This window comes from Chiloscyllium plagiosum, chromosome 41, assembly GCF_004010195.1.
Source record: "Chiloscyllium plagiosum isolate BGI_BamShark_2017 chromosome 41, ASM401019v2, whole genome shotgun sequence".
Taxonomy (NCBI): domain Eukaryota; kingdom Metazoa; phylum Chordata; class Chondrichthyes; order Orectolobiformes; family Hemiscylliidae; genus Chiloscyllium; species Chiloscyllium plagiosum.
Window position 1 is genome coordinate 6388625 of NC_057750.1, and position 14085 is coordinate 6402709.

The following is a 14085-nucleotide window of genomic DNA, read 5'->3' on the forward strand; positions in this document are numbered from 1 at the left end:
CAGAGATCAGATCCTGGATCCCAGTCGGAGCTGATCCCGGTCAGAGATCGGGTCCTGGATCCCGGTCAGAGATCGGGTCCTGGATCCCAGTCGGAGCTGATCCCGGTCAGAGATCGGGTCCTGGATCCCGGTCAGAGATCGGGTCCTGGATCCCAGTCGGAGCTGATCCCGGTCAGAGATCGGGTCCTGGATCCCGGTCAGAGATCGGGTCCTGGATCCCAGTCGAAGCTGATCCCGGTCAGAGATCGGGTCCTGGATCCCTGTCAGAGATCGGGTCCTGGATCCCAGTCGGAGCTGATCCTGGTCAGAGCTGATCCCGGCCGGTGCTCGGTGATTGTCCCAGACCCAGTGGTGGAGGCGAGAGATTTTCTTTCAATCCCTCCCTGTGTCTGTGGGTGGAAGTCTCCTCCCTGCATCATCTCCAGGCCATTCCGGCCTCTGTAAACATCCACTTGACGAAAACTCTCCACCCCATTTGCACTACTCGCCCTACCCTTGGGGAAGTGACGGCCTAGTGGCATTATCACTGGAATGTTAATCCAGAGATCCAGGTAATATTCCAGGGATCTGGGTTTAAATCATGCCACGGCAGGTGGTGGAATTTGAATTCGATAAAAATCTGGAATTAAGAATCTAATGTCCAGGAATCCATTGTCGATCGACAGAAAAGCCCATCCACTTCCCCTTAGGAAAGGAAACTGTCATCCTTACCTGGTCTGGCCTACATGTGACTCCAGACCCACACCAATAGGGCTGACTCTTAACTGCCCTCAGGGCAATTAGGGATGGGCAATGAATGCTGGGCTAGCCAGCGATGGTCACATCCTGTGAATGCATAATAAAAATAAAACTATACAATGCAGAAGGAGGTAATTCAGTCCATCATGTCTGTGCTAGCTCTTTAGCTCTAGTCAGTCCCATTTTCCCCCCATCCCTCGGGAAAAGGTTGTTCCCTTTCAAACGTTTCTCCAATTCCCTTTCGGAAGTGAATCTGATCCTGCCCTCCTTTCAGGCAGATAACAACAACTCACTGCATTTAACATCCCGCCCCCACACTCCTCACCGCTGGCCAAATCTCTTCAAGCCGCATCCCTCTGGTCGCTGACCCTCTTGCAATTCTCTTCCGACTGGCTCCGTCTCCCTCGTCATTTTGAACGCCCCGATGAATCCCCGCCCACTTTTGTTAGGCTACTTTTGGAATATTCGGACTCCCTCCTATCGGAAGGATGTTGTGAAACCTGAAAGGGTTCAGAAAAGATTTACAAGGATGTTGCCAGGGTTGGAGGGTTTGAGCTACAGGGAGAGGCTGAACAGGCTGGGGCTGTTTTCCCTGGAGTGTCAGAGGCTGAGGGGACCTTATAGAGGTTTATAAGATCGTGAGGGGCATGGATAGGGTAAATTGGCCAAGTCTTTTCCCTGGGGTGGGGGAGTCCAGAACTAGAGGGCATAGGTTTAGGGTGAGAGGAGAAAGATATAAAAGAGACCTACGGGGCAACTTTTTCACACAGAGGGTGGTACGTGTATGGAATGAGCTGCCAGAGGAAGTGGTGGAGGCTGGTACAATTGCAACATTTTTTCAAGTTTCAAGTTCCACAACATCCTCCTGGTAGGAGGGAGATCGGAAGTGCACACAATATGCCAAAAGTGGCTGAACCAGTGTGCTGTATGAGAGAGAGAGAGAGAGAGAGAGAGAGAGAGAAAACGAGAGAGAAATAGAGGGCAGAGGAATGAGAGAGAGAGAGATAGCGAGCAAGAGAGAAATGGGGGGAGTGGGAGAGAGAGGGAGAGAGAAATGGGAATGGAAGAGAGAGAGGGAGAGAGAAATGGGGGGAATGGGAGAGGGAGAGACAAATGGGAATGGGAGAGACAGCAAGAGAGAAATGAGTGGGCAATGACAGACAGTGAGCGAGAGAGAAATGGGGGGGAATGAGAGAGAGGGAAGGGGGAACATGTCTGTTTTCATGAATTGGATGTAGTTCTTGGAGCTAAAGGGATCAGAGGGTAAGGAGGGGATGAGCAGCTGCCATCATATTGAATGGTGCAGCAGGACTGAAGGGCCGAATGGCCTACTCCTGCTCCTATTTTCTATGTGTCTATGAAGCACCTTGAGGCATTTCCTTTGGCTAGCCATCAGCTTATTGTTGTAGTGATGAGGCCCAGTAAGGAGGTGGCATCAACCCCCTCATTCTGATGGAAAGGAATCAAGCAACCGACGTCACCATGGCAACGGAACATTCCAGAAAGCTCGGAGGCATGTGGTGTGTTGAGAGTCTTAGTTGGCACCATCTTCTGGCCAACTTGACTAGTTCCTGCTGTTCTGTTCTCTTTCGTTATCGCGAACATTATCATCTCTTTTTGTGTTTCTCTCTTTCAGCTTTTCAGGGAAGTGCGGATAATGAAGTGTTTGAACCACCCGAATATTGGTGAGTGGCCCGTGCAGACGTTTGGGGCTGGGGTTGAGGTGAGGAGGGTTAGAACCTGGTTGAATGGTGTGGGTGAGGCTGAATGGCCTCCTCCTGTTCCTCTTTAACATCCTGGGGATACAGGAAGGAGACAGAACATGTGGGGTGGTTAGAGGGATGGGTAACATGGACGAAGAAGAGAGGAGAGTCCTATTTTTTTTAATTTCCGTGTGGGAAAGGCTGGGATTTTTACCCACAATCCCTAATTTCCCCATGGTCTCGGCCATTTCAGAGACCCGTTGGCTGTGGGTCTGGAGTCACGTGTAGGCCAGGGCAAGTAAGGACGGCTGATTTCCTTTCCTGAAGAAAAAAGATTTTATTTTCAAATATAAAAAAGCAACAATTGACAATAGGCTTCTCATTCCAGACCTTATGGATTTCAAATTTCACCATCCGCCAGCGTAGGATCCGAAATCAAACCCCAAAAACATTAACCCTGGGGCTCTGCATTGCTCATGTATTTACTACCACACCACCACTAATTGTTGGTCTTTCCTAATTACCTTTGAGAACACTGACAGTAGTTTCCAAGGAGGCAAAACTGGGGAAAGAACAGCCCATTTCTCACGGGGTTTTTGTAACGATCGGTGATAGTTTGACGGCCGTTAGTTCCAATTGTACATATTTTCCAATCATCCAGAGATGCTGGTCAAAAATGGTGGTGCTGGAAAAGCACCGCAGGTCAGACAGCGTCTGAGGAGCAGGAGAGTCGACGTTTCGGGCAAAAGTCCCTCGTCAGGAGTTAGGAAGGGCTTATGTCTGAAACATTGACTTTCCTGCTCCTTGGACGCTGCCTGACCTGCTGTGCGTTTCCAGCGCCGCACTTTTCAACTCTGATCTCCAGCATCTGAAGTCTTCACTTTCTCCTGTTCAGAGATGTTACCTCTGGAACAGGTGGGAATTGAACCAGAGGTAGGGACTGTGTCACAAGGGCCCTTCATTCCTATTTTGATGAACGGTTCTGTCATGGGCCCTGATGGGATTTCAACCTCTTTCCCCGGAGCAGTGCCTTGGGCCTACTAATTTGACGACGTTGCCATAGTTACACTTCCTATTTCCTGCCAGTCGAGGGGCCCAATGGCCGCAAAATGGGCAAAAAATGGGATTGTGAACGGGAGTGAATCCATCCGGTCCATTGCTTGATAATTGATTTGTATTTTCAAAAACTGCTTTTCTTTTGGTAGTGAAGTTATTCGAGGTGATAGAGACAGAGAAAACCCTCTACTTGATCATGGAGTACGCAAGCGGAGGTAAGCCGTCAGCTGTGTTCGATCTTGCACTTGAGAAGAGGGGCAGATTAAAGAGGAACAACACGCGTCATATCTGGCACAAGGCGGGCTATTAGAGCGTGTGAATCAGGCCTTAGGCAGACATTTTATGGTAAGGCCTTGGGGGAATGTTGCTGAGCAAAGGGACCTTGGAGTGCAGGTTCATAAATCCTTGAAAGTGGAGTGGCAGGTAGACAGGAAAGTGAAGAAGGCCACAAAAATAGAAATCACTGCAAAAGCAGGTCTGTCAGCATTCCGTGGAGAGAAATCAAGAGTTAACGTTTCGGGTCCAGGGGTGTGTAGTCTGGATGGGTTAGCCACGGGAAATGGCACAGTGGCTCAATCAGGGTGGCATGGTGTCTCAGTGGTCAGCACTGCTGCCTCCCAGCACCAGGGACCCGGGTTCGATTCCAGCCTCGGGTGACTGTGCAACTCCACACAGACATTCTCCCCGTACCTGCGTGGATTTCCTCCCACAGTCCAGAGACATGCAGGCTAGGGTGGACTGGCCATGCTGAATTGCCCAGTATCCAGGGATGTGCAGGTGAGGGTTGGTTCATCCATGGGAAATATGGGGTTATAGGGATGGGGGGGGTGTGTCTGGGTGGGATGCTCTCTGGAGGGTTGCTGTGGATTTGATGGGCCGAATGGCCTGCTTCCACACTGTAGGAAGTCTATGATTCATAGAATCCCTACAATGTGGAAACAGGCCCTTCGGCCCAACAAATCCACACCCAACCCAGCCAGATCCATTCCCCTACTCTACATTTACCCCTGACTAATGCACCTAATCTACACATCCCTGAAAACTCTGGGTAATTTAGCATGGTCAATCCACCTTACCCTGCACATCTTTGGACTGTGGGAGGAAACCCACGCAGACAAAGGGAGAATGTGCAAACCCCACACAGACAGTTGCCCGAGGCTGGAATTGAACCCGGGTCCCTGGCGCTGTGAGGCAGCAGTGCTATCCACTGAGCCATCGTGTTGTCCATTTGAAGGCCATTGATATTTTAAACCTCAGCCCCTTTCTAGTGGCAGAACTAGCTGGCACTCAAACCCCGTGCCTTCCTCCTGCCCATGGGACATATTACGTAGCCCATCCTTGGCTTCGTACTTGATTGAGACGTGATGAGGCTACAGGGGTAGGAGCCTGCAGAGAGAGAGAGAGATAGTGAGAGAAAAAATGACAAGAGACGCAGGGATCCATCTTGTTGAGGGGCCAAGTGGGTGGGAGCCCAGAAAAGAAAATGGTGGAATGGGGGGGAAGAGGGTAAACAGGGTCTGGCACACCACATGTGAATCTCCTCCCTCTCCTCCCACCTCATCGCTGCGTGCCTTCTACCCACTGACTGACTGACTCTCCTAGGCCGCAGCCTGGGATCTGTTGCCATGGAAACAAGGCCCAAAAAAAAGACGTGTGGGCTGGATCCGCGTGTTGGATCGGCTGGGGCCTGTCACATCGATTTGACAACGTGATTGAAGCATTCGGCTCTCAACATTCATTAGTCAAATAAGAAACTCTCTATTTAGAAGTACTGAGTCACTCAATCAGCAACCTCCCTTGATATCAGTGCGAGTCAGGCTGCATTTCAACGCATTTTCTAAACCCCCCCCCAATCCCTCCCCACACCTTGCTGAGTTCTCCTTGGGATACACGAATTGTCGTAGCTGACCAGTCCGCATTCCACTCCCCTTTTTGGTCACATGAGGAGCTGTTGACTATTCATGATCATCAGCCAATGGCTAATTGGCCAATTTACAACAGGCTCAGAAATGGAGGTTGGGTTTTAAACGGGTTTTGAGAAGATTTGTAGCTTACGTTGAGATTCTGGATGTAGGTTTGCTCGCTGAGCTGGAAGGTTCATTTGCATACGTTTCTTCACCATGCTAGGTGACATCTTCAGTGACCTCTGGACGAAGCCAGAGTTGGGTTTTAAGGCCCAGTTGCTGGGATGGTGGTTGTGGCCCTAAAGTGGCCAACTAATATGGCTGCCTGGTGCCTCACGCCCCTTGTAAGTTTGGCACATTTGAAGCCCGAACACAAATCATCAGCTCGAACCGCATGGGCTTGTACCAGTCAACAGTATTGGTGGGGAGGTGGGGGGGCAGAATGGGTCATCCTTTAGGGGTCCCCCTGTGATTATTAGAGATGCAAGTGCCCCACAATTCCCATTCCACCTCTCTCCCCACCCTTAATTTATCCACGGAATGTGAGCATCACTGGAAAGGCTAGCAACTTGGCCATTTCAGAGGGCATTGCTGTGGGTCTGGAGTCACGTGTAGGCCACACCAGGGAAGGACAGCAGATTTTCCCTCCCTCTGAAGGACATTAGTGAACCAGATGGGTTTTCACAGCAATCAATGATGGTTGTCATGGTCATCCTCATTGAATGGTCAGGTTTGAATCCGTGTGGCCAGGGTATTTTCCTGGGCCTCCAGATTTACAAACCCTTGACATTACCATGACTCCCAACATCTCTCCCAATTTTCGTGGCTTCTCTGTACTTGGGTTTGCCAACACGGACTGACTCCATTCCAAGGGGTTTGACTGGTTACTCGACGGAGAGCTAGCACAAAGCCGATGGGACAAATGACCATCTCCTGTGGCATTCTGATCCTCCAGTCTCCAACCGTGGTTCCACCTTTGAGTGACAGGCATGTCCATCTTTATGGTGTCCTTTGGATCCACACCTCGCTGGTAGAATGTCATGATCTTCGTTTCCTGATTGACCGAGGGCCAGGAGGTGGTGTCTTTCTCTTGCTGGCAATCCCCAGATTTCCTGGCCATCCTCCCCACCCAAAGTTATCTCGCTCAAGCCAGGGAAGGCAGTTGGCCAATCAGTACGGCTCATTGCCAGTTCAGAGCTCATGTGATCACAAAGGACCCTTGAGAATCCACGGGCTCCTTCCCGGGTGGTCACTGACTCTCATCGAGACACTGCTGACTGCAACTCCCGGGAGGTTGAATAAAATTGTTTGGAGTCTATTTTGTGGAACGTGAAGTGGGTAGATGCAGACTTTCCCCTCGTTAACCAAGTGGCAGACGCGATTTTCCGGTAGTCAACCGAGTGCAAGCTAGTTAACCAAGTGGAGGCCAGAGTCTTCTCATAGTTAACCGAAGAAGGCCAGGATTTTCCAGTAGTTAACAAAGTTGAAACTGGGATTTTGTGGTAGTTAACAGGGTAGAGGCCGGTCTTTTCAAGTAGTTAAACTCATTCAGGATGGAATTTCCTGGTGGATAACCGAGTGAGATCAGGATTTTTCCGGTAGTTAGCAGAGTGCAGGCTGGGATTTCCCGGTAGTTAACCGAGTGCAGGCGGGATATCCCAGTAGTTAACCGAGTGCAGGCTGGGATTTCCCGGTAGTTAACCGAGTGCAGGCGGGATATCCCAGAAGTTAACCGAGTGCAGGCCGGGATATCCCAGTAGTTAACCGAGGGCAGGCTGGGATTTCCCGGTAGTTAACCGAGTGCAGGCCGGGATATCCCAGTAGTTAACCGAGGGCAGGCCGGGATTTCCCGGTAGTTAACCGAGGGCAGGCCGGGATTTCCCGGTAGTTAACCGAGTGCAGGTCAGGATTTCGCGGTAGTTATCAGAGTGCAGGATGGGATTTCTCAGTCGATATACCGGATGGGCCTGGGAGATGGAAAGCCAGCCTGGACTATGAGCAGGACATTAACCTCCTGTTTTAATCTCTTCAGGTGAAGTGTTTGACTACCTCGTGTCACATGGGCGGATGAAGGAGAAGGAAGCCAGAGCCAAGTTCCGCCAGGTGCAGCCTGTTCTGTTTTATTTTGTTTTGGACACGTTATTTCTCCATTTCGATATCTGCTTTTCGTTTTTCTGTATTTTTACCACTTCATCCAGAACTCCTCCTTACCTTGTGCTCTTTGTCCTCTCCCTCGTCTGCTCACCCCTCATTGTCCACTCTGTCCCCCCACCTTCCTATCCCCTTCTGTCTCTCTTCATATCTTCCTCAAATTCTCTGTTTGCCTCCTCAGCCCATGTTTTGTCTTTTTCGCTCTTTTCTGCTCTCCCACTGATTCATCACCTTTTCCTTTCCTCCTACCCCTTTCTCTCTCTCATTCTCTTCTTTCTTTCTCCTTCTCCTTTATCTTCTATCTCTCTCTCTCATATTCATCTTCTTTCACTCTCTTCTCCATCTTTCTTTCCTTTTTCTTTCTCTCTCTGTCTCTTCCTTTCCCTTTCGCTCTATCACTCAACTCCTTTATCTCTCTCTCTCTCTCACTTTTTCCTTTCTCTTTTATTTTCCCGAGCTTGCGCAGTCTCTCACACTCTCATTGAGGATTAAAATAAGTGAAGTAGTTTGTCTTGCGAGATTTGTGAACATATTAGCCCTGAATACCCCGTGGCTGACGGTCCCGACGGTAGAGGTTAGGCCCGTAACCTAGCAACCTGGGACAGAACGCGACTCATTGTCGCTATTCCTTCCTGCGATGGGGGTGTCACTGGGGCAGGGCCAGTCTTTGCCCCCTAAATCGATGGCTTGCTCCACCATTTCAGAGGGTAGTCAAGAGTCACTGAGATCTACAGCACATAAAAACGCCCTTCAGCCCATCGTGCCTGTGCGGTAATACAACCAACTGACCAACTTCAGTGCCAAATTTTTGAATTAAATTCAAGTTATACAGATTTGTGGTGACTCGGTGGCTCAGTCGTTAGCACTGCTGCCTCATGGCGCCAGGGACCCGGGTTCAATTCCACCCTCGAGTTTGCACGTTCTCCCCGTGTCTGCGTGGGTTTCCTCCCACAGTCCAAAGATGTGCAGGTTGGGGTGGATTGGCCGTGCTAAATTGCCCACAGTGTCCAGGGATGGGCAGGTTTGGTGGGTTAGCCATGGGAAATGCCAGGTTACAGGCATGGGGTGGGTCTGGGTGGGAATGCTCTTCAGCAGGCCGTTGCGGACTCGATGAGTCAAATGGCCTGCTCCCACACTATGGGGATTCCAGATTCTAAACCGCCGTGGTGGGACCTGAACCCATGACCCCCGGCCTGGATTACTGCTCCAGTGAGTAATCACTCTGGTATTTTCCCAATTTGTCTACCTCAGAATTAAATGAAGTCCTAAATAATCCCAGGGGGCCATGGGGCTGCTGTCTCATTAGAGAGAGAGAGAGAGAGACGACTAGTGGGGGTTTAACCTGAGGGTCACCGTGCATCAGGCGAGGGGAGAGGCTGAGGATGTGGGCGACCTTTGTGGTACGGGAATTGAAGCCACACTGTTGATTTGATTTATTATTGTCACATGTACCAAGATACAGTGAAAAGTTTTACTTTGGGTGCGGATTGTACCCTGCAACGTGCAACACGATGGCTCAGTGGTGAGCACTGCTGCCTCACAGCACCAGGGACCTGGGTTCGATGTTAACAATACCGGCCTAGCGAGGGCAGGAGCCTGCCAGGGAGGAAGAGGGAGCTTGTTATGACATCTCCCAGGTGGCAATGGGGTCAGGGCGACAGAACGTGTCCAGTCGGAATTGGTAACTCTATCTGGTCAACCATTTACATGGTGTCACCAACAATGATGGCTTCGGGGGGCAGCTGAAGGTGAGGTGGGCCCGGGGGGCTAGGATTCCAAAGGCCCGGGATTTCCTGGAGGCTTCAAGGTTGGTCTGATACGGCCTGGGGGCTCTTTCGACGGTTGTTTTCGTCGGCAACGGCCTGGGACTCCTTGCGGCAGCATTGGTCAGTCAGTCCGTGACTCCAGATCGTGTTTTCTCCAACATGGGCCCAGGCAGGGACTCCAATGGGGCATCAGGCCTTCGAGCCCAGGGCTGTGAAATGGGCTGAGTAGACTTAAATTCTCCTTCATTAAAACTTTTAAAAAAAATTATAGTGTTTTGTGGAAATTCTGCAGAAGGTCAATGTGAGGAAATGTGGTTAGCACTGCTGCCTCACAGCGCCAGGGACCCAGGTTCAATTCCCGCCTCAGGCGATTGTCTGTGTGGAGTTTGCACATTCTCCCCGTGTCTGTGTGGGCTTCCTGCAGGTGCTCCGGTTTCCTCCCACAGTCCAAAGATGTGCAGGTTAGGGTGGATTGGCCATGCTAGATTGCCCATAGTGTCCAGGGATGTGAAGGTTAGGGTGGATTGGCCGTGCTAAATTGTCCCATAGTGTTAGGTGCATTAGTCAGGGGTAAATATGGGGTAGGGGAATGGGTCTGGGTGGGTTACTCTTTGGAGGGTCGGTGTGGACTTGTTGGGCCGAAGGGCCTGCTTCCATACTGAAGGAAATCTAATCTTAAAAACAAAAGTGCACTACAGTGATGAACAGAGCGAGGAATGTAATATTACTGCTGCAGAGAAGGAGCATGGAGAGAGGTCCACATTAGATTAGAGAGATCCATTCAGCAGTGTAAGGCAGCAGGAAAGCAGCTCTTCCTGAACCTGTTGGTTTGTGTGTTTAATCTTCTGCCGGACGGAAGAGGTTTTGGCTAGGTGATAACCGGGGCGGGTATCACCGACCCGTCGTCCAACCAACTGAGACTCCCCTCCCACCGATGAAGCAACTTGTGGACAAACTGGGGAATGGAACTCTAAGAATTGGACACAAGAGGGCTTCCAGTTTTGGAGTGGGGGTCTTTTTGTTGACGAGGGGTTTGTTCAGCGGGATATGGAATGATCACTGTGTAACTTTCTTTCAGATTGTCTCTGCTGTACAGTACTGTCACCAGAGGAACATTGTCCACCGGGATCTAAAGGTGGGTCTCCATTCCCCAGTCCAACATCACCGCGTTTCATGTATGGTCTCAATGGGCGATGGGTGCTCCTTAATGTCTCTCCCTTCCCCGGGGGCTGACAGCATGTCTTGGCCTCAGAACATACCAAAAGTGAGTGAGTGTCTGTGTGGACCCGCTGAATTTCCGTAGCCTCCTGAGGAAGAGGGGTGTTGTTATGTTTCCTTCACCATCCCATCTACACGGGAGAGCTAGGGCAGATTGTTTTACAGGAGAAAGTGAGGTCTGCAGACGCTGGAGATCAAAGTTGAAACTTTATTGCTGGAACAGCACAGCAGGTCAGGCAGCATCCAGGGAACAGGAGATTCGACGTTTCGGGCACAGGCCCTTCTTCAGGAATGAGCAGAGCAGAAACAGAATCCCCAAGTGGAAAATGAAGTGTTGTTCTTTGAACTTGCGTTAAGGAACACTGCAACAGATCTGGGACAGAAATGTTGGTGTAGGAACACAGTGGTGTGTTGAAGTGGAGGCAGTGGGAAACTCTGGGTCATGTTTTACAGACAGAGTGTAGGTGTTCAGCAAAGCGGTCATCAAATCTGTGTTTCATCTCCCCCGATATACAGGAGACCACATTCTGAGCAGTGAATGAAATAAATGAGTTGAGAGAAGTGCAGGTAAGCTGCTGCTTCACCTGGAAGGTGTGCCTGAGGCCTTGGATACTGAGGTTGGAGGAAGTAAATCGGCAAGTAAGTCACCTTGTGCAAGACCAACCCCTTCCCACAAACGTCACTTCAATATATTACCACCTTTCCTGAGCTGTTAACAGTTCTGATGAAGAATCGCCAGACTCGAAATATTATCTTGCTTTCAAAGAACACAGAACATTACAGCACAGTCCAGGCTCTCTGACCCTCAATGTTGTGCTGACCTGTGAAACCAGCCTGAAGCTGAACTAACCTGCATTGTTGCATTATCATCCATATGTTTATCCAATGGCCATTTAAAAAGACATTAAAGTCGGTGAGTCTACTACAGTTGCAGGCAGGGAGTTTCACGCCATTACTACTCTCTGAGTAAAGAAACTACCCCTCTGACATCTGTCCTATATCTATCACCGCTCAATTTAAAGCTATGTCCTCTCATGCTAGCCATCACTATCCGAGGAAAACGTCTCTCTCTGCTAACACTATCTAATCCTCTGATCATCTTTCACATCTCTATTAAGTCACCTCTCAACCTCTTCCTTCTAACGAAAACAGCCTCAGGTCACTCAGTCTTTCCTCAGAAGACCTTCCTTCCATACCAGACAATATCCTCATAAATCTCCTCTGCATCTTTTCCAAAACTTACACATCCTTCCTATAATGTGGTAACCAGAACTGTACGCAATACTCCAAGTGCGGCCACACCATAGTTTCCTACAGCTGCAACATAACCCCATGGTTCATATGCCTTCTTAACAATCCTATTAACCTGGGTGGCAACTTTCAGGGATCTATGTACATGGACACGGAGATCTTTCTGCTCATCCACACTGCAAGAACCTTACCATTACCCCAGTACTCTGTATTACTGTTACTTCTTCCAAAATGAATCACCTCACACTTTTCTGCATTAAACTCCATTTGCCACCTTTCAGCCCAACTCTGCAGCTTATCTATGTCCCTCTGTAAGCAGCAATATCCTTCAGCACTGTCCACAGCTCGACCGACCTTAGAGTCATTTGTAAATTTACTAACCCATCCTTCTACGCCATCATCCAGGTCATGTATAAAAATGACAAACAGCAGTGGCCCCTAAACAGATCCTTATGGTATACCACTAATAACTGAACACCAGGATGAACATTTGCCACCACCACTCTCTGTCTTCTTTCAGCTAACCAATTTCTGATTCATACCACTAAATCACCCTCAATCCCATACCTCCATATTTACTGCAACAGCTTACCATGGGGAACCTTATCAAACGCTTTACTGAAATCCATGTACACCACATCAACCACTATACCCTCATTCATCTTCTCAACCATCTCAATAAGCTTTGCGAGGCACGACCTGCCCTTCACAAAACTGTGTTGACTATCCCTAATCAAATTGTTCCTTTCTAGTTAATAATAAATCCTATATCTTATAATTCTTTCCAGCACTTTACCCACAACTGAAGTAAGGCTCACTGCTCTATAATTACCAAAGTTGTCTCTACTCCCCTTCTTGAACAAGGGGACAACATTTGCTATCTTCCAGTCTTCTGGCACAATTTCTGTCGACAATGACGACATAAAGATCAAAGCCAAATGTTCTGCAATCTCCTTCCTGGCTTCCCAGAGAATCTGAGGATAAATCACATCCGGCCCAGGGGACTTATCTATTTTCACACTTTCCAGAATTGCTAACACCTCCTCCTTACGAACCTCAGTCCCATCTCATCTAATAGCCTGTACCTCAGTGTTCTCCTCAACAACATTGTCTCTTTCCAGTGTAAATACTAATGAAAAATATTCATTTAGCACCTCTCCTATCTCCTCGGACTCCAAGCACAAATTCCCACTCCTGTCCTTTCTTCTCACAGATGCTACCATATCAGCAGAGTCTCTGCAGAAATTTCTGTTTTGTTTCCAATCTCCAGCATTCGCTGTTGTGTTTTAATTCCCAAATGAGCCTGACTTTACAAGCAAATGTGACTGACTGAGTTCCAGCTGACAAAGAGGGAAGGAGCAGAAAAGCTGGGTGACTGGTTGGCCAATAAAATCTGAGTGCTTTGCTGAAGCATGCAAATATTTTTCAAAGCACAACATCTGTCAGACAAATAAGTCATTTGTTTAATCTCCGCAAAGAACTATTCAATGCTGATGGCTTGTGAAGGCTTATGATGCTGGGAGCTTAGCTTCAGTAATGTGTGTAAGATCCTTTCATTGTTCTAAATACCTACAGTGTGGCTGTTAGAAGATGCAGCTTGTGGGCTGTTACATCCACATTTCTGTCAAGTCCTAATGATATGTTAAAAGCCAAAAGAACTGCGGCTGCTGTAAATCAGAAACAAAAACAGAAATTGTTGGAGAGACTCTGCTGGTATGGTAGCATCTGTGGGTTCTGAGGCTCAGTCGACCCAAAACGTTTCTCTTCACAGATGCTGCCAGCTCTAATGCTATGTTCTAGGTTCAGTTACAGAAAGCAAGCAAGCAGGCTCTTGCTCAAAGTTTTCTCCGCCTCTCGTTCCTTTACCTCATAAAGGATAAAGCTGGATGGGATGCTGAGACATTTTCTTATTTGGTGAGGGATCCACTGGGAATGATAACTAAGCAGAGATACTTGCCATGTGTTCAGTGTGTCGGTCTCTGCTGTCTGCTTTGCCTGGAGCTGCTGCTTCCATTATGCGCCTGGGACCCATGATTTTCATCGCAACTCACTCTGTGATTATCTTTTTGAATTGAGACTCAACAGCATTTGGCAAGATTTAACAATGTTACTCAGGGCTGGCAACACAGAAACAAAGTTAAAAATCAGACAACACTAGGTTATAGTTCAACAGATTTATCAGCTACCTGATGAAGGAGCAGTGCTCCGGAAGCTAGTGCTTCCAAATAAACCTGTTGGACTATAACCTAGTGTTGTCAGATTTTTAACTTTGCCCACCTTAGTCCAACACCGGCACCT

At 48.8% G+C, this 14085-nt stretch overlaps 1 protein-coding gene across 1 annotated transcript in view; it reads left to right on the forward strand.

Moving 5' to 3' along the window:
• LOC122542691 (MAP/microtubule affinity-regulating kinase 4-like) overlaps positions 1–14085 on the forward strand; it is a 45302-nt gene that overhangs the window by 5331 nt on the left and 25886 nt on the right. The window contains exons 2-6 of the mRNA XM_043680670.1: positions 4–391; positions 2307–2423; positions 3647–3712; positions 7434–7504; positions 10397–10453. Coding sequence (XP_043536605.1) covers positions 4–391; positions 2307–2423; positions 3647–3712; positions 7434–7504; positions 10397–10453 — 699 coding nt within the window. The remainder of the gene's footprint in view (positions 1–3; positions 392–2306; positions 2424–3646; positions 3713–7433; positions 7505–10396; positions 10454–14085) is intronic.